General features: G+C 39.9%; 1 protein-coding gene across 1 annotated transcript in view; it reads right to left on the reverse strand.

Annotated features, from left to right (window-relative positions):
• LOC137286414 (uncharacterized) overlaps positions 1 to 26201 on the reverse strand; it is a 92704-nt gene that overhangs the window by 24364 nt on the left and 42139 nt on the right. Inside the window, exons 41-76 of the mRNA XM_067818267.1 lie at positions 25756 to 25893; positions 25373 to 25599; positions 24727 to 24926; positions 24247 to 24392; positions 23571 to 23778; positions 22673 to 22932; positions 22123 to 22209; positions 21705 to 21812; positions 21126 to 21212; positions 19820 to 19825; positions 16962 to 17026; positions 15809 to 16012; positions 15250 to 15330; positions 13570 to 13639; positions 13302 to 13416; positions 12829 to 12927; positions 12596 to 12696; positions 11871 to 12020; positions 11262 to 11336; positions 10938 to 11108; positions 10036 to 10188; positions 9825 to 9932; positions 9055 to 9221; positions 8495 to 8681; positions 7926 to 8033; positions 7650 to 7789; positions 6739 to 6867; positions 6329 to 6532; positions 5828 to 5968; positions 5043 to 5293; positions 4593 to 4738; positions 3937 to 4156; positions 3403 to 3438; positions 1370 to 1510; positions 880 to 960; positions 54 to 286 (exon numbers count right to left, since the gene is read on the reverse strand). Coding sequence (XP_067674368.1) covers positions 54 to 286; positions 880 to 960; positions 1370 to 1510; positions 3403 to 3438; positions 3937 to 4156; positions 4593 to 4738; positions 5043 to 5293; positions 5828 to 5968; positions 6329 to 6532; positions 6739 to 6867; positions 7650 to 7789; positions 7926 to 8033; positions 8495 to 8681; positions 9055 to 9221; positions 9825 to 9932; positions 10036 to 10188; positions 10938 to 11108; positions 11262 to 11336; positions 11871 to 12020; positions 12596 to 12696; positions 12829 to 12927; positions 13302 to 13416; positions 13570 to 13639; positions 15250 to 15330; positions 15809 to 16012; positions 16962 to 17026; positions 19820 to 19825; positions 21126 to 21212; positions 21705 to 21812; positions 22123 to 22209; positions 22673 to 22932; positions 23571 to 23778; positions 24247 to 24392; positions 24727 to 24926; positions 25373 to 25599; positions 25756 to 25893 — 5043 coding nt within the window. The remainder of the gene's footprint in view (positions 1 to 53; positions 287 to 879; positions 961 to 1369; positions 1511 to 3402; positions 3439 to 3936; positions 4157 to 4592; positions 4739 to 5042; positions 5294 to 5827; positions 5969 to 6328; positions 6533 to 6738; positions 6868 to 7649; positions 7790 to 7925; positions 8034 to 8494; positions 8682 to 9054; positions 9222 to 9824; positions 9933 to 10035; positions 10189 to 10937; positions 11109 to 11261; positions 11337 to 11870; positions 12021 to 12595; positions 12697 to 12828; positions 12928 to 13301; positions 13417 to 13569; positions 13640 to 15249; positions 15331 to 15808; positions 16013 to 16961; positions 17027 to 19819; positions 19826 to 21125; positions 21213 to 21704; positions 21813 to 22122; positions 22210 to 22672; positions 22933 to 23570; positions 23779 to 24246; positions 24393 to 24726; positions 24927 to 25372; positions 25600 to 25755; positions 25894 to 26201) is intronic.

Raw genomic sequence — 26201 nt, forward strand, 5'->3', positions numbered from 1 at the left:
AGTGGGTCTTGATTAAACCTTGTTTCTACCATCCCTCCCTCCCAGACACTTACTTCTTCTTCCTGCTGCCGCTGCAGTCTTTCATTCTCTTCAATCTCTCGTTCAAGTTCACTCAGCTTCTCCATTGCTGCCCTGAGTGGACCACAGAGGCGTGTGTACTCCACAATGGCAATGGTGTACTGGACCAGGGTGGCACAGTCTTCACTGGAGTACTTGGCACCCGAGATGGTAATACCCTTAGTGCCATCAGGAGAAGGAGTCCTCTTCACGGCCATGAAGGTCTTCTCTGTGGACAGAATGGGAAACAGTATGGAAGTGTTCAAAAGAGTGGGTGAGGTTTTACGCCACTTCCAGCAATATTACAGCAATATTATGGCAGTTGACACCAGAATATGGGCCTCACACAGTGTACACAGTGCGGGGAATCAAACCCAGAACTCTGGGGTGATGAGCAACTCTGTACAGAAACACCCCTAAATAATTGCACCATCCATGCATAAAGGTAAGTAGCAAAACAATATGTCAAGTTAGTTCTTGCAGTGATCTTAAGTAACAACTTGTGGTTGGGACATGAACTGTCACAGTATTAACAATAGCAACTGAATTCAGATCTTCTGTGACATGAGTGAACACTCTGCTTCATTACTACCTTTGTTTGGGAATTTCTTGCACACAGAATCATAAATACTTGCCTCAGTTTTTGCGCATTGCATCCATTTGCTCAAAACAACTTGTTTTTGCACATTTATTTTCTTAATCAAACCAGAAGGATATTAATAATGAAGTGCATATTTCATCAATTTTAGGGATGCAAAAACATATAAATAAAGAATAAAATCAGATTGTAAAGATTAGCATGAAGACCAATAAAAGAGTTACCAGCAGCATTGTCAAGCAGAGTTCCCTCCCCTGTGACCCCAAGTTGACCTTCCTTGCTGACAGCCAGATAACTCTCAACAGCTGAACAAAGAAACAGAAACACGACAGATTAGTTGTATATGTACTGTTTCAGAATGCATGTTTTCTTGCACATTGCTCTTTAAAGAAAATTACCTTTGCTATAATATATACAATAATTAAATATTTTCCACTCATAATGTGATTTCTTAAAGCAAATACTTACATCAGTTACATGTTCCAAACTTATTGCACAGTTCCCCTGTTCTAGAATGTTGTTTATTGAAATCTTCTGCAGTTGTTCTGGCAATTCACAAATAAAGAGAGTTCAAAAGACAGTATAGTTATCACTATGCCAGTTTTTCAATCACTGAACCATTAAACCTCTAGACTCCAAATGCACCAACAATACCAGCTCCTCTAACACCTGAAGGAGGACTTATCACAGTTCAGTCTACAATGACAGTATTACCTGTGAGCACATCCTCTGGCAACCCATCTTCCCAGGATACGTTGTGCAGCATGTCTACAAACTTGGGGGAGTCACTCATCGTCAGCTGCATCTGTTTCCACTGGGTCTTGTCAAACCTTTCCCCATCCTTTATCTTAGCTGCTGAAACAAATAATCATTAACGTATGGAACAAATATAAAAAAAGCTTTAGAGAATGAATAGCATTTTATGCGGTTTCTAACAGCTCTTCATCAGTCTGTGACATTAGCCTCAGGTAAGAATAACACTAAATACTAAATTACATGAAGAGCCGAGTTTGTGCAGAAGTCTTAAAGGAGACTGCTTCAGTTACATCTGTCCCAGTCAACTAAAAGTGATACAAGTCTGTATGTTTCTATACAGTTTGGGTGTATCCAGCATGAAAGGTTATGGTGCTTATAAGTCTAAAGTCTTCAAACATATCACCACTCTGTCCACCAAAACTGTACACCAACTCAGAGACTCTGCCACTAATCATCAGATGATCAATAGAAAATCAAAATGTAAATAAGTTGTTCAGGTGAAGGAAAACTAAGTTCTATGGATTGTCAGCCTCTCTATTGCAATGAGCATGATGTTTGAGTGTAGGTACTAATACCTTTGTCACTTGTTTGATAATAGTGATCGTAGCTACTCTCAAATGTCCCACACATTGCAATAAATAAATTGACTATCCATACAAATTGGTTTTTTTCCTGTTTATAGCAAATACATTCCACAGCAAACTATGTCAATGGTTTTCACAGATTGTTCAATTTAGAAACCAACACAAAGCTACTGGCCTGGGTCATATTTTAGAATCAGAAAATATCAAATCCTATCATAAGCCTACTTGCTGAAAGTTTAACATAGAAAGTAGGCCATAGAATCAAATACTGTAAAAGGAAACATCCTGGATCCTTACAATTACACCTAATTAATAACACTGCAAAAGAATACAAGAGTAAAACTGCACACTCTCAAACAACTCACCAAAGAGGACATTACTGATCAATTATTTATATCAAACTATACTTCAAGTGAGTGAGTGAGTGAGTGAGTTTAGTTTTACGTCGCACTTAGCAATATTCCAGCTATATGGCGACGGTCTGTAAATAATCGAGTCTGGACCAGACAATCCAGTGATCAACAACATGAGCATCGGTCTGCGCAACGGGGAACCGATGACATGTGTCAACCAAGTCAGCTAGTCTGACCACCCGATCCCGTTAGTCGCCTCTTACGACAAGCATAGTCACCTTTTATGGCAAGCATGGGTTGCTGAAGGCCTATTCTACCTCGGGACCTTCACGGGTCCTATACTTCAAGGCAGATTAACACTTAGCATCACACAATGTGAAAGTCACAGAGAATGAGTACGCCGATATCTGGTAACAGGCAGGATTTGGGGGAGGGGTTCATTTTGGACTGTTTTCAGCCATGCAAGTTGTTGATGTTTCCACTTAAAACTTTGCTGGCAGACAAAATGGGGGAATCTGGGATTCAAATCCTGGGCCCATTCCTCAATGAGATCATTATGCTAAGGTGATCGTAACTCCCATCCTCTAACATACACTTACAGCTGTCATAGCACTGCGATCTCTTTCAGGACAAAAAACTAGAGAAGCTTAAAAAGTGGAGGTATGCAATACTGCCCAAATAATTCAGAATTAGTTCAGATGGCATAGATTAAGTCCAACATTTTGCACCACTGAAAATTGGTCTGGAATCAAGTCTCACCACACAACTAAATAAACATTGACAAAAAGACTGAGTCAGAGACATTAAGACAGCACAGATCAACAGACACATCAGAGACAAAGGTAAAGTCAAACGAACACATGTACATAGCATACACTTACATATCAAGCTAGGTCATCATGTTCAGTTCACACAAACAAGCATATTTTGCAGTATCTTCATAACACCAACAGGACATGTTATAAGTAACACAATAAACCAATGCTAAATACAAGACGCAAAGTCATAAGTATATACACGTATTAATGTTCACTGCATGTCAGTAAACTCAAACCTGATGATGGCTTCTTAGGAATAGGAACTTCAGCAGCTAAATATTTAGGAAAGAACATATCTTTAACTTAAAAATTCCCACAACAATATAGTCGAGTAGCTTCACTTACATACAATTACAGATGGTGTTTTCTGTTTGACTCTGAGAAACAGAAAACAACTCAATACCTTGATCACAAACACAGGTATCACACTGGAGTAAAATATTTGTAAACTTTTTATCATTTGAAGGAAGGGGTTGAAAAAATAATCCATCACAGCCATATTGCCATTCCCACTACAAGGTTAATGGAGGTTTATGTTACAATGTAAGTTTGTATTATGTAACTATTTTTATCTCACTTTAATGTTTGAACAGACATTCATTGAAAGTATGGCTTTATTTTCTTCTGCATGTCAGCAGACCCTCTGTTTTGTTTCTTTTAAACATATTTTATTAACAAATGAAATGATGTGTGCACCAGTTATCCAACTTAAGACTGTCCTCTCCCAAAGAGCCTGTGTTTATCCCATGGAGTCAATAAACTCTACTTACACTTCTTGATGATGAACTTGGTGCTGGAAGAGCTTGATGACATCCTACTGGACATGTCCTCCTTCAGGGGAGAGAGGTCCTGTATCCTCTGTGACGGCAGTCGCTTCCCAATCAGCATCATCACCATCTCCATCACCTGACCCACCAACGTTGGTGGGTTGGCAAACGCCCTGAGACGCTCGATACATTGCCGGTCCACCTTTGTCCTCCAGTATATCACCTGCACACCAGATTGGTTAATACTTATCTCTTGATTCTCACAGGAATTGAAAAGTAAAGCTGGAAGAATGTTGTCTGACAGTTATATCTGGGTGAACCAATAACAGAGGTCTGGACAAAATATATTTTAGCCACATGAATGTCCGGACATAGGACACATACTCTCCCTCAGCCTTACTATTGGTAGCCTTCTCTGAGCCATATGCAACATCAAGCAATTGAGTTGTAATGAATATTTGCAAAACATTCACTTACAAGTTACAGTATGACAGACCTTCCACCAAAAATACTCCCAGCATCTCATTCCTCCTTCCAATGCAACAAGATTCCAAGTACAAAAGGATTAATACCGATCATCGACAGGATGACATTTAGCATATATACTCTGAATATAGAACATATTTGTCTATTTATCATTATATGTGCATCGTAATGACCTGTTGTCGAGAGTCCTCCAGACTGCGTCGACACTCCTCTAGTGTCTTCTGGGCCTGGCCATACTCCTCCTTAGCCTGTACCTGCCTCGTCTTCAGTGTTGCCTCTCGCATCTTGTCAAACTCCACGTCATAGTCATCCCACTCTTCTGAGGCACAGAATACATACATCTCATAAATAGATGTCACATATTTTGAAAGAGAATCATCAAAGCCCTTGGTCTAATATCCTTGTGGAAAAAAGACACAGTTCCCTTAAAAGTGACCTTGACCTGTGATATGAATATACTTGACATGTTCAGATGAACCTTGTTATGTTTACTGTAAGTAGAAGTAAGCAAGAATCAGAAGCTGACAAGAATACAATTGTATTGAAGCCCTAAATGCTGGCCTTGACCTTGTACTTACTTTACACGAACTCTTCTGGCATAAAAGAAGAAAACACATCATCACCTTGTTTGAGAAGTTCATCTTCTTCCTCTTCATCTTCCTCGAATTCATTGAGATGAAGGTAGGCATCTAAAGATTTGCTGAGGCCAACCTTGGCCTTTAGCTTCTCTAGGGTCGTGGCCTTGTATGTGAGTTGGTTCAGAAGGTCAGCAGTCACCTTTTTGGCTTCCTCAAACTGGCTGGTCTTTGTCTTGATGGCCTTCTTCATCTTCTTGGCATCAGATCGGGTCTGGTCCAGAGTGGACAAAAGCTTCCTGCAAACATGTAAGAGGCCATACCATTATCAGATTGTTAACAGCAAAAAAGATGAGAGGAGTTTGTTGCCAAGCACATTATTGTTTTGAACCCATAGCAAGGCAAATATCCTTGGCAAAAACATCAACAGTGACCATAGTTCTGGTTTCAGTTTGTTTGTTTGTTTGGTTATTGTTTTATGTCACACAATGAAATATTCCACCTATAAATTCATGTCCTGGACAGACAATCCACTGAGTTTGTTCATGAGCATCCCTCCCAGTAACTTTGATGCTATGACAGCTCCCTGACCATCCAATTCTGTTAGCGGCCTCGTAAAACAAGCAGGGGTATGTGAAGAGCATTCCCAGCCTGACAAACTTGAGAAAGTTTCCAAGACAGATGAGCTTATGATGTTTGATAAAAAATGACCACCCTATCAAATATGCTAATATGTCCCCAGTGGTTTGTCAAGGTAATAACCCTTCCGATGCTGACAAGTACGCACCATAGCAACCAGCCACAAAGATGTAGCATCATCCCCAGTGACTTACTTTAGCTTCTCCACCACTTCCGTCCTGTCAGCAGCCTTGTGGGTGTAGAGGTAGTGAAAGCAGTCCATAAATCGTCGGTATGTGGTCGGGCCTACAAACACCTCGTTCTTAGCCGGTACACTGGTGTCTCGATGCTGCAGTCTGTTGTCAAACAATATTTTGATGCATTTTTTGTTGTGAGATGTTTTAGGAGTCCAAGGCAAAACAAGTCAGTGAGTCTGACCACTTGGTGTTACAATAAGCATGGACTGATGTAGACCAATTCTAATTTGGACCTTGGGAGCAGTTCTACAGCATTCAACTTACAAATCACAAAGAAACACAGACATTTGTTTTCATGATGATGATAAATCAGCTTTCCAATTGTCCAAAAGAGCTAACTTTAAGTCTCAAATGAAGTGATAGAGAAGTGTTTAGGTCCCACTACAAATCTACCAACAAAGAGCATAGGAATATCTTCGAAGTGTCACTAAAGTGTCCTTCAGGCACTGAACCACTCACTTGATTCTCTCATGTAGGATTGTCTTGGAGTATGGCAGGTTAGGCACCTTGAGTGTCATAACCTTAAGCTGGTCTTTCTTCTTCTCCGTGACCTTCACAGTGTTGAGGCTGATCTCAGGACTCAGCTCCCCAGCCCATGGCATCTGCTTACAGTCCCGCAGCACAAAGCTGTGGATGTTGGCCAGGCAGGTTGTCACGTTGTCACTGCAGAGGAGAAAAAAGTCACTGACTATAATGTGAAAGAAATGCATGACAACTCTGTAGCTCCACGTTGTAAAAGCAAAACAAACTTCACACTGTACAAATACAGTGAATTCCACTGAGACCATGGACAACTTTGAGAGTTTATCTTGCATATTCACAGTCGAGAGAAGTTGCCAATTCAAACGGCAGCAGCAGCAGTCACTAACCTGAGGTCCTCAAACTCTTCAGTGAGTCTGTGTTTAGTTATGAAGTAGTTAGCATCTCCCAACAAGGACTCTTGAGGCCAGTCACACATCCAGTTGATCTGACAGCCACTCAGTAGGCCTGGGTACTGGCTACAACACACATGGAGTTGACAGCATTAGTAAGCAGCTTGCAAACTATCAAGCCTGGACAAAGAAGTGACTGAATGTATCAGCAGTCAGAATACACTGACTCCCAACCATTCACTTAGACTGACCATCCATCATTTTGTTTACTTTTTTATCAATCTCTTATAGTTCTGCTCCTACAAAAAGCAAAGGATGCAGGGGCCAATTCTTGGGGCGAACACAGAAATACACAGTGTACCAAGGGGAGATAACACTTCACTTGGGGCTGAAGAAATAATTGGTAAGGAATAACTTGTAGAAAAACAAGTTTGGATAATATGGCCAGTATATGTTCAAAATGATCACTTGATAGCCGAGGAAAAGTCTAGACAAAATGTAATGAAATTGTAAAAAATAGCAAGGCTTCACACAATTTCATTAAAATCAGATCCTTTGCTGCATTCAAGTACACTGGAAGCTGTCTAAAACTGGCACTCATCGGGACTGAAGAAATAATCCAGTTTAGACAACATGTTGGATTGTAGAGCTGATGATAAATGTACAAGTCACAGATGGGACTGAGATTTTATGCCAGTGTTGACAACTTGCCGGATTGGACAAATGATGGTTTTGACAGCTTCCACTGTAACTCCATAAATGGTTGTATCAACTGAACTTGATAAACAGCAAGGTATCTGAATTTTTGGTGCAAATGAGTAAAGGTATCAGATTTCTGTGTACTGAATACATCAACATCAATAATACACAAAACTGTAAACAAGTTACTCAAGTGTTGTACTACTCACTGTGAAGCGTTCCTGATGAGAGGGTGGCCTGGTGGCAGACAGATGATAATGTGGAGGTTGCTCTTCACCCTCGACACAAAGAACTTCATGGGGTCCACGGACATACTGGGGAACTCACGCTTCATGGCAGGGTGGATAGCCTGAGAACAACACAAAACAGATAGCTGATTTTCATAGAAGCCATGGATTGTGTGATCCAACTGTACTTTGGTCTCCGAACAAACAAAAGGGGAGTCATTACAGTGGAAAAGTTATGAAGATGTGAGAGAAACCTACTTGTAGCAGTCCATCCATTTCATCGTTAGAGAAGAGATGAGGGTACTCCCCACTGACCAGGAGACTGTTGATGGCATCGAGGTATACTGGGTCAGCCAGGTCTCGGGACTGCAACACAACACAACAAGATATAGATGTCAAACAAGCTTGGATATACAGTAATGTACAAACTGTCTACTGACGTCCTTACCAGCAGGAGGGAACAAGACATAAAGGAGTCAATACTCTAGTGATATAATTTGCATTGATAGGACATGTTTGGTTTCCGCTAGTGTGATGGAGCTGCTTTAGAACAACACTATGACACCATGGTCAGAGAAGAAATTAAAATATTACATAATACTGTTTCCATGTCTTATCTGTATTGATTTAACCTCCTCAAAGATGCAATATAACAATTGTGACAGAGGCAAATCCAGGAATCTGGAGTTTTAACTGCTTGGTTCAAGAAGTCATGTCACATCATGTCCAAAGAATAAGGAAGGAGTACAGGGAAGCCCCCACTCTAGTTCCATCAAGGGTTCAACAGCTATTCCAAACTACTTAAGCAGCTATTCCCACCTACTTACAGTGAACATGAGTGTGATGATCTTGCCCTCTGATCCACTGAGTCTGATGGCAGACCGTAGCCCATCAAAGAAGTTGCTCTGCTTGGCTGTATCCACCTTGTGTATAGGGATGTCTGCTACATGCAGGGCCAGGCGGCACAGTGTGGCCAGATGCGAGCCTACAGCGCCGATCAGCAACAGGTTGCCACTGGTTACATCAACACAAGGTTCAAATCAGTTGAAATCAAGATGATAATTCAAATAGTAATAGGTTTGCCATTTGCAAAAATCTAGGACCTACTTTGCTAAACATCCCATACCTTGATATAGCCTTACGCCAGTCATACTGATATCACTGATTAGCAGATGGGCCCATTATTTTCAAAGTTTATATCTTATTGGATTTTTGTTTGTTTATAGTGAATTACAAAATAAACTGATTCAGAATTGAATGACATTTGCAGTTTTGATAGTAATTTCAAAATATCAGAGGCTCTATAAACCAGGAAATGTTGTGTACATTGATATATCAAGTACATGTAGCCTGTAATAAACTTGAACCAATGTCCGATGTTACTGACCCGTGATGGAAGCTGATGACTCGATGCATCCTGACAACATGGGAGATGATGAAGTCAGACAACATGATGTTGAGTCTGACGTTGCCAAATTCTTCATTGTAGCGGGTCAGATGGGCATTGAGGCAACTGTGCAAATCTCGAAGGTTCTCAATGGGCTGAAGCATTACCTGTGGTATTGATTAAAGCATGATATATCCTTTCAGAAATGCTTGATGAAATACAACCAAAATGTGAAAAGACTGCAACACAGTCAGAGGCTAAAAGAGGCATTCTGTTCCTGATATGAAAGCAGTCAAGATGGATTCAGATGAAGTAAAACCTTACAACTAAAACCATCATTGATGTAGGTATACAGTGACTTCAGGATCTTCATCAAGCTCTCTTCTATCATTGGTACCCTATAGGTCTTAAACTACAGATTACTATGTATAAATGAAAGACTATCAATATCAATGGAATCACACATATTCTGTCCTTACACCATCAAGTGAAAACCTCCATGGGGAACTAGACATGCATGCTAAGAACTATGAAAACATGATAACCCAGAACATTTTAAATTCATAATGTAAGTTAAGGGCTCTATGCCACAACTCTATTCAACACTTTTCAATGTAAAATGTTGAGAGTATCCTTAAGTTCAAATCCTGCAGAAATAAACATCAATAACAACAGAGTCCCTTCATAATTTCAAACATGATGGAACTGACAAGATTCGAAATCTATGTAGTTTTGTTGTTTCTCACTCTTGGAGTCTTCTGGAGACTGACCTTAATCTGCTTTGTCCCAAGAGATGTGACTGGTCTCTGGTACATCCTGGCATCAACTGGGAAAGTTACAAAGTTTTCATGGAGTGGTCCTTCCAGCTTGGGCCAAGTCTACAAACAGGACAATGAGGTAACATTTAAATACATCACTTCACTATGATCACTATCCAAAAGAATATTTTCCTGACCAACAACAGTAATATTCTGGTCCTACCTCCTGGATAGACTTCTCCAGTGTGTCATCAAACCAGTTCTTGTCAGCGGTGCGACTGATGCGGTCCTTCATGATGCGCTGTATCTCGTGTCTCCATAGCGACACCACCATGTTCTCATCAGCCCTGCTCTCATCTGGTAGTCGCTTCAGACACTGAAGTGAGAACAATTGTAAGTAACACTAAGAAACAACTAATTTATACAAGCTTATTAGATGCCAATATTAATCCACGGTGACGATCTTGCAAATTGTAGAATGGTAGATATCTCTGTCGATGTAACAATAGAATGGGGGATACCGGAAACAGACATGACAAACTGTACCCACGTGGGGAATCAAAACCCTGGTCTTTTGGCATGACGAGAAAACTAACTACTACGCTACCCCGCTGCCTATATACTCTTGGAAACAAATGAGAGAACACATGAAAGTACAAGTGCTCTTTATTTTTTTTCCAGGTTTCTTCACAAGCTTTGTATCGCACTGTGGTGAAATTCTGGAAATAAATAAAGAAGCACTTGTACTTTCATGTGATCCCTTATTCATTTCCATGAGTGTATTTCAGGAATTATTTATAGTTATGACAACCCACATGTTCAGTGTTGTAGCAATTATGGCCATGTTTGGGAAGGACAGAAGAGGATAAAGTGGGAGAGATAAAGAAAAGTGTGAGGTGAATGCAAGGTTGGAGGATGAAGCTGAAGAGAAGGAAAGACAAAAGAATTTGGCAATACTGAACACTACTGTTCATATGAATACTTTGACACAGTAAATCTCGAAATAAGCGAGTTGTCAGATTATTCTGTGCCTGCAACATTCCATGCTGACAAGATACTTGAATGACATACACCTTTTACTGCAAAAAAGTGTAGCAAAACCTATGATTTTACAAATACATTTACCTGGAAGCACTTGGTGAGGTCCTTCAGGGTAAAGAGGTAGTGGTATCTGCCTGGCATTGGCGTAGGTCGCAGCACACTTTGCAGCGAGGTCAGAAGATCACATGAAGCATGGACAAGGCTGCTGTGAAGGTCAATGTCAAGGCCAGGGGCATCTTGATGAGTCATATTGGCCTGTGGAACACATATGTATAGATTTGAACCAGGCGAAGTAGATGTTACAAACATTCAAAACTTGTTTCTAAGAATAGGTTTCAATAACAAGTAGTTGTATTTCAGTTTGCTTGACATGAGGGTTACTCGGGCAGATAAAGATACTCTACATACCTCCAAGATGCCATTGACAACTGTCTTGAGACTTTCATCCATAGGAGCAGGCAGGTTAAACACAGCAAAGTGTCTCTGTAAGGGCAAGGGAAATGTTTGGTTATGGTTTTATCAGCACTTATTATCAGTATCTACATGTGAAACACCAATTTATCAGATCTGTCTCAACAAGCTATATGACATGCTGTTGCTTTAAAAGCTGTAAAATAAAAAATTTAACATGAAATTTCAGGATGAATGCACTGACTGAAACTGAGGAAGAATGTAAAATGTTTCTTTGGCAGCAGTTATTGATAAAGATTGCTCGATTGCATGTTTGAGTGTTTGTGATTTAATGCTCCACTCAGCAATATTAAATCTATATGGCAGGAGCCTGTAAACAAAGGAGTTGGGCTGGGCTGCACAATCCAGTGATCAACGGCATGAACATCAATCTACACAATTGGGATATGACACGTCAGTTTTGAAGGCTCTTCAATTGTCTGAACTCATGTCCATCTCAGTTTAGTAACTGAAGCATCGCCTCATTTACTATTATATATATGCAAACATATCAGGATTTGGGATAACTTCTAATTTTGTGAATCTGATTTGAGAGTGAAGTTTTACCAGCAGTCTCTCTGAGATGGCCCTGTTGCCCACTCCGGGGTAGTCACTGAGCGCCATGGCAGAGGTGACAGTCAGCCCCTCCACTGTCTTCCACTCAAATGGTTTCTGTAGAGTGCACAGTATGCGCTGGTCCAGCAGCTGCCGGAGAAGCTGGCAAAGAAAACATCATAGTGGAATCGACATTCACAAACAACCAGACACAGGGAATATCAACAAGTGAAAGTGATTTCAGATGAAAATCCCCTGCTGGTCTGGGGGCTGCAGGTAACCAACAGGGTCCAGGATCAATTGATTTGCATTTAAATCCATATAGCTATACCTACAGACTTACAAAAACCAAATTAAGAATATGAAATTCAAATTCATCATCAATAACTTTCAAAAGAGTGAATGTTGTTGTAGATCAGAGATAGCAATTGTCCAGATGTATCGAAAGTAGCCTGAGATGATGACGTTAAGGTGCAGCAGCCCAGTGGTTGACATCATGAGTACTTATCCATACAGTCAGGGCTTTATGACACAATCAGTTGGGACCTTCTATTATTGTTCCTCATAATCCTAAACCAGTGGCCAGGATTCTGTCCTATAAACACATCATTTTGTATCACAGCAGGTATGAACAGCAGATCCTGGTGCAGAAGGGACATCACTCTACCAGGTATATGGAGCATGGAGTATCAATATACTGTATCACTGTATCAATACTACCCAAACTCATCTCTCACCTCATTACATCTCTGTACCCCATGTTCATCCGGTACAGGTAAGTTGACATCATCAATGAACACTTTCAGTTTCTTGTTCTCCTTGGCTCCATAGACAAATCCTACAAAGACAACAACGTAAAACAGATTGTTACAGCCATTTTCCTTGCAGGAAACTGTTAAGAATCAAATACTATTCACTATATGACAGACTTCATTGATAACAATCAACTTGTGATCTGCGCATCACTGACCTTGTCTGTGATATATGTTGGCCTCAACAAACTGCTGCAGTTGCTTGGCTGTAGATGCTCCTGAAAACACTAGTCTCTTGCAGATGGACAACTGTGAATCTGGAAATAGATAGTGAAGATGTGTAGTTGTCAGGGGAATAGTTTCAAACATTTCAAAAGTTATTTCCCTTGAGGCTGTTAGGTGGAGATTACAACTTGTGATAAACCTAAGTCAGTGAGTAATTTTCACTACCTAATGGTCAATTATTCATCAAAATTATGATGAACAAACCATTCATAAATCCTTTGTTTCACAGTCATGCATTCCAATCATATCAAACAGTACTGTCTCAAAAATTATGGTCTAATAAAGGAATTGTGAGAACATATTGAAAGTCTTGGTATTCTTGAAGTGATGACTATATGAAAGCAGAATGCATTACCAAAAAACATAAATCCAACCACTCCCTGACACAAAAATGCTTATCACAAACCTTGAACATCTATGAACGAGTTGATGAGAGTTGTCTTCCCTGACCCATGAGGCCCAACCAGGAGGACATTTTGGCCAGACGCCGCTGCGAACTCCATGAGGATGCGTGTGCGCATCTACATGTGGAAAAAATAATGAACTGTCAAATTATGTCTTCTATTTTGTCTTCTATTTTGTAATATGATGGCATTTCATTCACACATACTAATTGTTCATAAAGGTTACCACACATACAGCAGAACATGCAGTGTCATAGCATTGCAACTCACCGTATCGACAGTGTCAACAAACATCTCCCCTAGCATATCCTGGTTGTCTGCATAGGCAGACTCAGGAACTCTGAAATATCACAAATAAAGCATCTTAACCATCTCAAAATAACATCAATAACCTTAAAACAAACCATATGAAACAAATATTAAAACCATGACTGAGGTAAAACAGTTTCCCCAAACCTGTGGCTGATAATGTTATGTGTATATATCAAGAGCATACAATACACAATAAACAACACAGTATTTCATTAAAGGTCACATGCAACGTAAAACACAACTTTGCAGATTCTGATACCTTTCTGTATGCACTTACTGAAACAAATCATAAAAAATGCCAATTCAACCAATAAAGTTGAAAAAAAACGCGATGAAAAAAAAGCCCGCGAAATCGGAGTTCAAACGTTTCACTAAATTCCCCCCAGCGCTGGGGGGAAAACTGGTTTCAATAGCTGTGCTGCGCTGCATCCATAACGCATGCGCAGTGAATAGGTTCGCAGAGCTTGAAACAGTATGCATGCCCAGCGTCTGAGGTCGTGAGCAGTAGTCTAATCTTGGTTGTGTACACAAACAAGTACATAATCTACTCGTTACGTAAAAAAACTTGTTGATTGTGGTAAGCAGTCTCTGTCACAGAGAAAGTTCAGTGTCTGGTTTATTCACACCAATATGTCTGCCTGCCTGTCTGCTAAAGACAACATGCAATACACAGCTTCAGTCATTGACCACGTGCTATTTGAACTTAACACCTATCAGACTATACGACATAAAGAAAATAAGATGATTTATGACTTGTGCACCAGATTCCCGTGTCTGCCACATTATGTAACTAGGCACGTGTGATACACATGACGTTTTTATGTCTGTGGGTTGCAAACAAACTACATTCATTTTTTTCGGATGACTGGATCTGACGGAAACTGGTGCAAACTCTTGTCAGCTTCAAGTCCTGCTTTGTACTTGGACGAACGACAGTTTCCAGTTCACCATCTCTGCTGAGATAACTTTTGATTGGATCAAACGAAAATTCAGAGAACATGTATTTTCCAAACCCAACATCTCTATACACATTCTTCATGGATAACGACTTCTTTTAGTGTATATGATTTTGTTTGACAACAGTATATGAATCCATACTGAAAAAGAAGTTGTTATCCATAAAGAATCTTACTTTCTTGTGACTGGCTATACTTCTAAAATGCCCATCAAACAGATCATCTTTCTGTACACACAATGAACTCTCAGCATATCAGATAAATGAAACAGCCAATCGGAAGCCGTCGTTACACTTGAGTGCATATCCACCCGCTATGACTGGGCTCGGTCTCCCGAGGGCTTCGTTTCGGGGGAAGTAAGCCCAAGTACAAAATATTGCACTTTTGAATCGCGATTGTACGCTTATAATTGTGTTTATTTGTTTTTTTAAAAGCAGCAATGTATATTATATGTCATGAATAAGTGATAAATGTGTTTTAATTATGTTTGATTTTTTGGTTGCATGTGACCTTTAAGAAATAACATCAGTGACGCGTGTCATATATTGCATGGATAACGCGTATCCATACCTTATACTGAGGATGACACACCAAGACCTGGGATACCTGAGAACTGCTATAGGATATTTGGTAGAAGTTACATAACGTATTATGACAGAAAGATCAAGGTGGTTGTACTCACCTGGAATGCCATGGGTCCCACTCTCCAGACTCATCCACATAGTAGTCGAACACACAAATGTCTCGGTCATCATCAGGCAGGCTGGACAAACACAGAGGTATTACACATACTAAAAGTTCAGACTAGGGCTGGGACAGCCTGTAACCCTGACACCCAGGGCAGGTGGGTAAGGATTTGGACCTGAGTGCCCATTTCAGTATCCGAACCCGTTAATCATGTGACTAATAGCTTAAACAATGTAAAATGTTATTGTTTTATGACTAACAGGTTGTACTCAGTGTATGAAATTCCTATAAAAAAATCAACAACGAGGGTAATAGGAGTAACAATTATTTCTGTTACTGTAAGACAGGGATTTACCTTGCCCTCTCAGCAAATTATAAATAAACATTTCAAACGCAGAATTAATGCCATAATTTATGTTACGGTTCTAACTGATAATAGGGTTGAGGGGTTATATTTACTACACTGTCCAAAAGGAATGAGTGAGTGAGTGAGTGAGTCCCTGTGCCTTTAAACACTCTCTAAGCAAACAGAACAACACATTTATATAACATACGCTGTGGAGAGTGTCTTGAGAAGGTCACTGAAGGCCTTGCGGTCATGCTGATCAAGCAGACCACCATATGTCCAGATGAGACAAAACAGATACAGTCTCTCAATGTGTAGTTCTCCTCCAATCTCAATGTTGTCTGCCAACATAGCTGACAGCAGAGCCAGGCAGGTCTTGAACATTCCAACCTCACATAGTCGTACTTGAGGTCTAAATAAAAGTATTGTTATTAGTTCAAAATTGCAGAAAAGAGAAACAATCTATAAAGTGTGAATCATAAATCATTGTTTCCAAGGAGGTGATTTGCAAGTAAAAGTTTCCCATTGAAAAGGCTATATTTGAAACAATATTTGACAAATACAAGAACCTTCTTTGAGTGACATTTTAGAAGTTGAGAAGTACAATCCACTTCATGGATAGTATCTTCTTTATTTCATTACTGCAATATTTCGATACAGGTTCTTATACCATTGTCACACTACTACTTGACAAAACTACAAGAAATAGTATCGAAACATCACACTCATGAAATAAAGAAGTGGTTATTCATAAAGTTTGTCCATATTGAAAAAAACTGGATGAAAAATATCTCACTACTGTACCGGACAAATTTGTTCAAGCTATTCAAACTTATCGTAACCCCTCTTGAAGTCTTCCATTAAACCATCTAAAGATGAAAACAATGGTCGAGTGAACTGAGTTTAACAGAGCTTTGAGCAGTATATCGGCACTATTACTCTGTGTAAGCTATTTTATATGTATGACAAAACCCCAATAATGCACTTTGGAAGCTGATAAAGCAAGGCTTGGGGTGAATCCAAGACGTAAACCACTGATCAGCAGACTGATACACACAACTCAGCATTGCTAAATGATTCAGACCACTAGATTACTGTATGGTTATGTAAGGTGTTTGGGCCATGAACTCCACTAACCCTAATTTGAATCTTTGTTTGTCTGAATTAGATAATAGTGTTATTCAAATAAAATAGATTCAACTGACTGAACAAAATTTTACTAGACATGGGCTTCATTCTAGTGGGTAGAGATATATACTGGAATCTACTTGTAAGCTGACTTTTACCACCAGCATCACCTGGTAATAATACATCACTTGATGACATCAGTTTAAAATGACAGGTAATGCATGTAGACGTACTTAGCTTCATGCAGGACAAACTGGGAGATAGGGTCGAGGGTCTTCTGGAAGGCTCGTTGAAGCACCTGGCATCAGAAAAAATGGTACTGACAAAGTCATGTCATGGCTTGGTATCTTTAATCTTTCACATTTCAAGATGATATTATTCATTGTTAAACAGACAAAGTGGAAATTGCTTATTGCTGCATCAACTCTTTTACATGTATTCACGGGAACACTTCATATAAAGGAAACCTGTAAAACATGTAGATCAGGATAAAGTGTACAACACACTGATTAGTGAGTGAGAAAGTAAGTGAAGTGAGATTGTACATTTATTTACAACATTAAATAGCATGCAACTGCCATCACTTGTTGACAAAGCCCAAAGTGGAGCAGATTGAACTTAGTTATCACTATGGTGAGAACTATGGCAGAGGTTCAATATCCACAAACACAAATTGAGTAAAAGTGCACTCCAAACCCTAAACCCAAGTGTCTCCATTCAGCAAAGCAAGCAGCCCCAGGACATTGAAAAATCTGTGCAAAGAAAATGTGGTTTCGTGTTGCACTGAAGATTCTTGAGTGATACTATGAGGCACATGAATCTATGTGCATGTGTGAAGGGTGCATGCTAATGTTTTATAGCGGATTCCAGCCTGCAGCATGACATGTATGCCCTACCCATACACAGTGCACTGACCCTGTCCCAAGGACAGTCCTTAATGTTTTATCTTGGTTGCTGTTTAACACTGCACTCAGCAATATTCCAGCTGATAAATGATCTGTAAATGATTGCATCTGGACCGGACTATCTGGAGGTCAAGAGCATGAGCATTGATCTAACTGGGACACGATGACATGTGTCAACCAAGTGAGCTTCACCATCCAGTGTCATAAGTTGCCTCTTGCAACAAGCATGGGTGGATCAAGACCAGGGCCCCGTTTCACAAAAATCTTGTAAGTCTAAGATCTCTCATAGCATTCGTACACCCTGTACCATAACATAGGCGGTACAAAAGCTAGAGGAAAGTTATGAAATCTTAGGCTTATGAGAACTTTGTGAAATGGGACCCAGTTCCCTCAACAAAGTCTACACATATTTAAGTGCTTGCACAAATGTATTAACATTCTGTCCTCTGTGCTCCTTCAATCTACTAGACCTTATGGTCTGTCATGAAACACAGATTCCACATATTACCTTTGACATTCAGTTAGTAATTGTTACACAGGGTTAAACTAGGAGTTTACACACAAAATAAGTCAGTGCTGGGTGATAGGACTACTGACATACAACATTACAACATGTGCTAAACCCAGTGCATGGGGACACACCTTTACAACGTGTAAGGTAAGTTAGTCAACCTGTTAACTTAATGTAATGTTGTGAAAAACACATTCCAACTGAAACTTGCAAAACCCCAACTCTACACAAACAGCTAGGCCTTTTCACACAGTTAAATATTATAAAACTACCACACACAATTAAAATAATGCAAATGCACACATTTTGAAATTCAGCTACATCTTTATAGGAGCTATATGTTAATATGTACTGCCATTCCAACTGGAATGCTTTTGCCCATGAAACAATGCATTGTCCAAGCTACAATATTATCACTCTGGCCGTCACATTACATCTAGAAAACAGGCAGCCACTACAGTGCTACATCAGCTCATGTCTACCTCAGCACTCATTGTTCATTGTTGTATTTGCATGTTTGATCAGCCTGTCATGACTACACACAGCTTGAAACATTTTCTTCTTTTTTTTTAAAATAAACTGAAACAATGTAAAAAAAACATTTGCAAATATTTTCACAATTATGATACACATTGATAAATTTCTGAATTTAACCAACAAAAAGCTAAAATCTTTACAAATTCCATGCATCGCTACAGGCCATCGTTCATGATGTTTGCCCCAGGATTTGAACCATTTTGTTATTATGTTTTGTGAACAGTACTACAAATCCCCAGTATTATCTAAAAATGTCACAAACACAAACTTGTGTTTAACCAATAGAGTTAAGAATACTTTTACAACATTTGTGTATTCATAATGTTTCAGTATATCGCAGTATCTTGCTTAAAAAATTACAAGGATCAGCAAAAAGGAGATTGATAATCCATAAACCATTAAACAGCCTCCCAGTTCCACTAATTTTTGATATTTGCCCCTATAGCTGGATCAAACTGCGTGACCGTGACCATGACCATCAGAGTATGGTACCACTCTATGACACCTGACCAACACCATGACACCTGACAAGCTGCAGCAGACGTCCTCTGATTGTCAACCAGAGTGATCTCCCCTGACAGCCACCCCTTCAGTCTCTAAACGCACAACTATTACGAAAAGGATCATCCGTAGCATGAATGCAAAATTAACTAAAAAGGAAACATTAACTAAAAAGGAAATATTTCAAATTCAGTATAGTTAAACAATGGATCAAAAGAATCAACTTCTGACTTTTTGCAGACATGCTGTATATGATCACATCCATGATCCTACAGAGTGCATGGTGTGTGTGCGGAGGTAAACACGAGCTGACTGCGATGGGCCACAATGTATGTAGGAGCTATATCAGACATGGTTACCCCTGTGGGTGTTTTGTCAGTCGGCTCAACATCCTCATCTATCTGTGTAAACAAGCCAAACCCTACAGTCAATACTTTGTACTGGTACATCACGTAAATCTTCAAACCTTTCATAAACAACATTCATAATCAACCACTCTATCAATATTTTGGTTTGAAACAAATTTTAAATGACATAAAATAATTTTTGAGAAATATAAGGAACATCACTCAAATAACAGAAACTGGAAACCTGAACATAATTAAACCTAAGAGAAACGTCTTCACTTCAATCTCACCTGGTTCTGTAGAAAGCAAATATTAGAATTATGTGAATATTATGACTGAAAATGATTCATAGTCTATACACAGTTACGTTCAATGAACAAAAGATTTAATTTCAATTCAAAGATTGTCTATACCTAGGATCACCTAGGAGCCTGATGATATCTCAGTTATAAATGTAAAATAAGTTAGCTGTATGATGGAAGCACCTCATTTGTGTAGCAAATATGTGCTGAGTGACGAGAGCAGGTTGAGAATGTTTTCCTGCTTACATTGTAACTTGTGAGACTCTCTGATGCCATGTGACAATATGTGACAAAATGTGAGGCAACGTGACATGTGACATGTGAGACACTATGATGCAGTGTGACAATATGTGACAATGTGTGAAGCATGGTGACTTATGTGACAATGTGACAAGTGAAGGATACTGATGGTGCCAGCTTACATACATACCATTAAAGTCCTTATGTATGATGCAGAGTACAAGGAAGGAATACCATAACTATACCAGTAGACTTACGATAATGAGCTGATTCTAAAACCATGCCAGCACTCTTTAGATAATAAGAGACCAGTCATAATTTATGGCTTGGGGTGGTGGTGATGAGGGTCACCCACATTGTTCTAGGGGGTCATCAATTTTGTACACATGGTCTGGAAGGGGGGTTCGTTGATTTTGTACATGACCAGGGGTTGGGGGAGGGAAGAAATATATGGAAATGGTGAATAACCTAATTATACAGGTAGATTTTGGGTACAAGTGAATGCTGTAACTATACCAGAATACTTTGGATAGTGTTGAATACTGAAGCTGAAAGTGGCGACTTTCGGTAGTAGTGAATACAGTAATTATACTGAATACCCTGAATGATAGTTAATACTGTAACTATACTGGAATACATTAGTAGAAAGTAAGTACTATAACTGTGTTGGAAGACTTGGGATAGTAAGTGAAATCATACAGTAGACTTTTAATTTAATAACTGTGCCCGAGGAGCTTCATGATGAAATCACCGACCATACAACGTCTATGTTTGAACCATGACTTCATGTTCGAATAGTGTCTCCTCCAAACAACCTGCCTTATTTCATGCTGGAAAATCATCTGCAATACATTGTATCACACTGTGATTCATGTGGAAATTTGATCACAAGATTAGTTGGATGAAATTATTTTGATAAACTGAAAACCCACACGCCTGTTAATACGAAATAGTGCTGATTCTGTCACAAAGTTAACAACTTCATAGATTCAGTAAAACAGTGAGTCATGTGAACACCTCCAGATGATGTCCACGATGATGGCTGTCAACTTACGTGAACCTCCTGCTGGGACCTGCTCTCCAGCCACGCCTTGGCAATGGGCTTCCAGCCAACAACATCCCGGTCCAGATACAAGATGCCCTACACAGGATAGACAACAGTATATAATGCACATCTCAATGTAGCAACTGTAGTAGGTGAATAGAAGGACTGTCAGTGAATATGTTTTCATATCTCGGGACTACAACATAATATTCCATCATGGCAACCTGTGAATAATATATTCTAAGGCTGGCAAACCAATTGTGAACATACATATCAATTAACAATGACATGATCCTCATTTTTGATGACTCGTATGTCAGGGTTTCTGGTCACAAGTGCAATACAATCTCGACTGAACTGGATGTTAAAGCAAATGCATATAGTGCCATGCAAACTTTTCTAAATAATAGTCATAACTGTATTGAATACTACAACCAATAATGACAATGGCTCATTGACAGAGATACCAAAAGTCTGTGAAAAGTGAAATCAACTAATGAAAATAACCATCACAAACCCAAAATGTATACACGGGATGAATTTTTAAGTCTTAATTCATACAAATAGACACAGATAAGCACAACTTACGGATCTGGCGACAGTGGCAGGTGAGGCAATGTTGAGGTCATCCGTCTCAAACAGTAGGATGACATTTTCAGACAGGAACAACTTGTCTCCATTCTTCAGATGCAGCACCTGTGAAGACAAACCACACAAATACAGATGCAAAACATAACTTTACAAATTGTTGGAGAACTTACCCAGCATATCCGAACTCTCTGAGCAATCCTTCAGCAACCTTACTGATGGAAATATCACTTCTTTCACACTGTGTACAATACGGATAAGCTGCCACAAACCACCTGTCTAGCAAGCAAGCGAATACTTATGAGAAAAAATAAACCTTGTAAGACATTATATTTGCCTGCACCCATTGAAGTTAGTCTTGCAGATACTGTTTTTGTCTACCCTGAAAAGGCTGTATGAAACTTGTGAGGGTACTGACCCTGTCGCCAGAGAGGATGCTGTTGAAGTTGTCGGCCCAGCCTGAGTTGAGAGGTCCATCCAAACAGAGCCAGGTGGTGCTGATGTTCTGGAGTCAAAAATACGCCGAACATCAGTATAACAGTCTTATACAATATTGGGTAAAGTGTCTTAATTTGTTTTGTCTCTCACTTCCTCATTATTTGAATTTTAAACTCAGCCCAAATTTTCACACGAAACAAAACCCAAGTTGACAATGTTGGCTAAGTACTAGAAGGTTACCCCGGGTAATTGTCAAATGATTTATCCCATCAGCTACCCATTTTTCTGCTGGGTGAACAGAGGCAGTTTTGAACACACTCATTTTCATAAGGTGAGACCATCTGTATCACATGTCCAATAAAATATGTGGAGTCAAGCTGCCAAACATGGTCACCCATTCAAACTTCTCCAAGCTCTATGTACACAAACTCAGACCACTAAATTCCTGCTCCTTTGCACCTCCTGCATGCAGAGGTAAAGATTCCATCCAAAACAAAAAGATTTTTCAAGACTATAAAAATGACTCCTACCCTGTTAGCCTTTCTGCATGCCGTGGTGAAGATTCCATCCACCCAGTCATGGTTCTGGTTGAGAGAGCCAAACATGATGGAACTGTCGTCCACCACAAGGGGGTTGATACGCAGCAGTTTGTGTATGGTGTCTCCAGGAGTGGAACTCTTACTGGTGTGGGAACTCCGAGACATACCTCGAGGAGTCACACACAAAGCATCCACCAGGGTTTGGATGCAGGTGGACTTGCCACTGCCAGGTGGACCTGCTACAATGATACCTGGCAACACATGAATGTATGAGTCAGTTTTATGCTGCTTTTAGCAATATTCCATGTAGGTGGTCTTTGGCATGACGAGTGAAAGCTTTAACCACTAGGCTACCAGACACATGAAAGAGACATTAGGTGACATCTGTTCCTTATTCCAGCATTAATAGCTTTTTCTCCCAAAAACATTGGGTTGATGACAAAAATATAAATCAATTTATATTTTCAAGAAACTATTTTCATATCTGTAAGTAATTCAACATCTCTTTAAAAGCAAAATAATGCACAGCCAGTAAGAAATGTTAACAATTATAACATACATATTTTCTTTCATAACAATTAAGATATAGGTCTTGAAAATGCCCAATTTTATTATATCATTGAATATAACTGAATATGTCTGAGAGAAAAGAAAACTGATGCTGGGCACATCCATGATATTATAATAAAACCAACATGAGTAAATGATTCGGCTGAGGAAGCAGATATAAAGCAAGGTGACAAAGATCATACAAAGATGCATACAGTGAAAAATAACTGTCTTTGAAATTGTAAGTTTATCCACATTGCTGAAAGTAAGGGTCAGTATATCTGTTACCAAGAGACAAAAGAAACAAACACACACTGCTGTATTTAGTTGAAACTGTTACCTGGGTAAGCCTGTGAGAGGCTGTAGAGTTGGGTACACTTGTTCAGCCAGGGTTTGTGTGCAATAAGACCAGCATCCATGGCCTTGCTCTCCAGAGCTGCCTCAATGTCCATCCCACGAGACCTGGCCGAGCCAATGGGCTGACCAAGAGGGGCATCAGGAAGACCCGCAAAACAGTCTTTCACGATAGTTTTAAACAACGCCATGTTCTGAAGCACAGCAGACACAAACTCAGTGTCAGCTTTACAATCTCCATGTCAGAACAAATGGGCATAACTTAGCCAACAAACTAAGGAGATAACATGTAGATTAAGAGTGTATCCTGGAAGTCAGTGCTGTCTGTAAACAGCAAATAATACTGAGATTGCCATGAAAACACTTCAGACATGAACAGGAAGACATCTTGAGGTCGGTAATTATCAGTGGACATGACTTTGAAAACTGAAAAAGGTGGAATGAAAATGTCTCAGACAAAGACGTTCCCATGACAGTTTACATTCTGGACCAAAACAGTTAGAGTCTACAAGCCAGAACCCATCACTTGACATGGTTTTCAGTAGATCCTCATGTTGGGACTTTAAAAGAAAACTTTACTAGACCCAAAGAAACTTGGAGCACAGAAAAAGAAAAGGTTCCAGCTGTGAACTGTAGGTTGAAGTAATACGGTCACACAATACCTCTGCAGTCAGACGGGGTCCTATGATCTCCTCCAAGGTCTGACACACCATACTGTGTTCCTGTTTACCAGCAGACGTCATGGGGTTGGGAGTCCCTCCTTTCCTCTGGCCAAGCCCACCACCCATCTTGGCCGTGCTTGGAGACACTGAAATGATGTAGGCTGTTTTAGGACTCAGTTAATCTACTAAAGACCAACTGAATCACATAGTATTAATGATACAACCCTGAGAAATGCTAGTTCTATCTGCATATATAACCTTTGCTGTCAACTTCAAATTTTGTGATGCTGTGAGTTTATCTTCCTAAATGTTTATAACCCCTTATTGATGCATGTGTTTGGATCTTAGGTGTTTAACACTGTCCTAAGTAATGTCCCAACTAGATGAAGAATGTATATGAACAGGTGATCATGTGACAAGCATTACTGTTTTCTCACTGTGATGTCACTCAAAGAGCCAAGAAACCTTTCACTCACTCACCATTCATGTTTGTAGGTGCCATCAAGAGAGGTCTGATTGTTGTGGCTTCTGACGCCTGACTCTCTGACCTCGAGGTCTCATCCTTCTTGTCCAGTCTGTCTGCAGTTTTTTCCTCTCGGATGAACTTGCGCTTCTGCATAGCCCGTTTCAACACACCCACCAATGCTGAGATGGTGAAGTGGTGATGGAACTGACTTGGTCTGGAACAAACAGTGACACATACAGATGATGATGATGGTGGTGGTGATGATGATGATGATGATAATGACGACGATGACGACTACGACAATGACAAGAGAAGGAAGAGGAGGAAGAGGAGGAAACCTGTTCATGCATGTCACTTTAGTTAAACAACCCTGAATATGATATAAAACCACATTTCAACTCACTTCAACCACCAATACCTATGAGATGCTTCAGAAGCAAATCAATACAGTAAACCAGTTTAGCATCCCATAGATGACCCTTTCACCTCGTCGGAAACAGCAGGTAACATTGGTAACTCAGGCACGCTGTAACTTCTGATATCGTAAATCCCATATCAATTGAGTTTACTTTATGGTCCCCACAATGTTGAATTCACAAATAAACCTATGCTTCACTGATGGTTATTTTGTAAGATGCATTATACATATGTTCCACTTACAGCTGATCCTTGACAAGCTCTGTGAGAACCTTGAGTCTGGAAGCCAGGATTCCTGGTCCCCGGAATCCCATGGCAGAACACTTGGCCTTCAGAATCTGGCCTGTGTCTGGTTTGATGAGAGCAACAGTACGGAAAGAAGCCCGCACATCATGAGGTATAGAGCTTGCCGGAGACCGAGAACCTGGGTTCACCGTCATGAACACACCCACTGACCTTCTCACAGGAATCTGGCAAGGAAGGATATATGGACAATCATAAAAGTGTTAATTATCTGATCATGACACATCTATCAAAGCATTCCTTTGTGCAGCCTTTTTGATAATTACCCCTACACAATCCTGCCATTCACTGATCTGCTTGGTGTCAATACTGAATTCACTCACCTCTTGTCCATCCAGCAGTGATGTGAAGGGTTGTCTGGCCTTGAGGGCCTGCAGCACACACTGGACATGGTCTAGCAGGACTGCCATGGCTTCACGATTCAGACTCTGGGCTTCATCGAAACATCCCCAGCATCCATCCTGTATCAACCACAGAAGTTTAGAGGGATTTTCAAAATTCATCTCAAAACATGGCAAGCTTTAATAGTATAAAACTGCCCAATAAATTAGAAAAAGCTGAGTCAGTGAGCCCTTCAGTATTTCCTCCATATCATGATATGGCATGTCAGGGTGCTGTTCCAAATAAGTTAGAGTATGGGTGTCCACATCACCTTAACAAGGCCAAGGTGAATGAGGGTGGAAGGTCCAAACTGATGTATGACACAGACTTGTGACATCCACAAGATTGGGTTTGGTGGTGTCATATATAGGGGAGAAAACAAAATTTG

Source organism: Haliotis asinina, chromosome 6 (assembly GCF_037392515.1).
Source record: "Haliotis asinina isolate JCU_RB_2024 chromosome 6, JCU_Hal_asi_v2, whole genome shotgun sequence".
NCBI classification, from domain to species: domain Eukaryota; kingdom Metazoa; phylum Mollusca; class Gastropoda; order Lepetellida; family Haliotidae; genus Haliotis; species Haliotis asinina.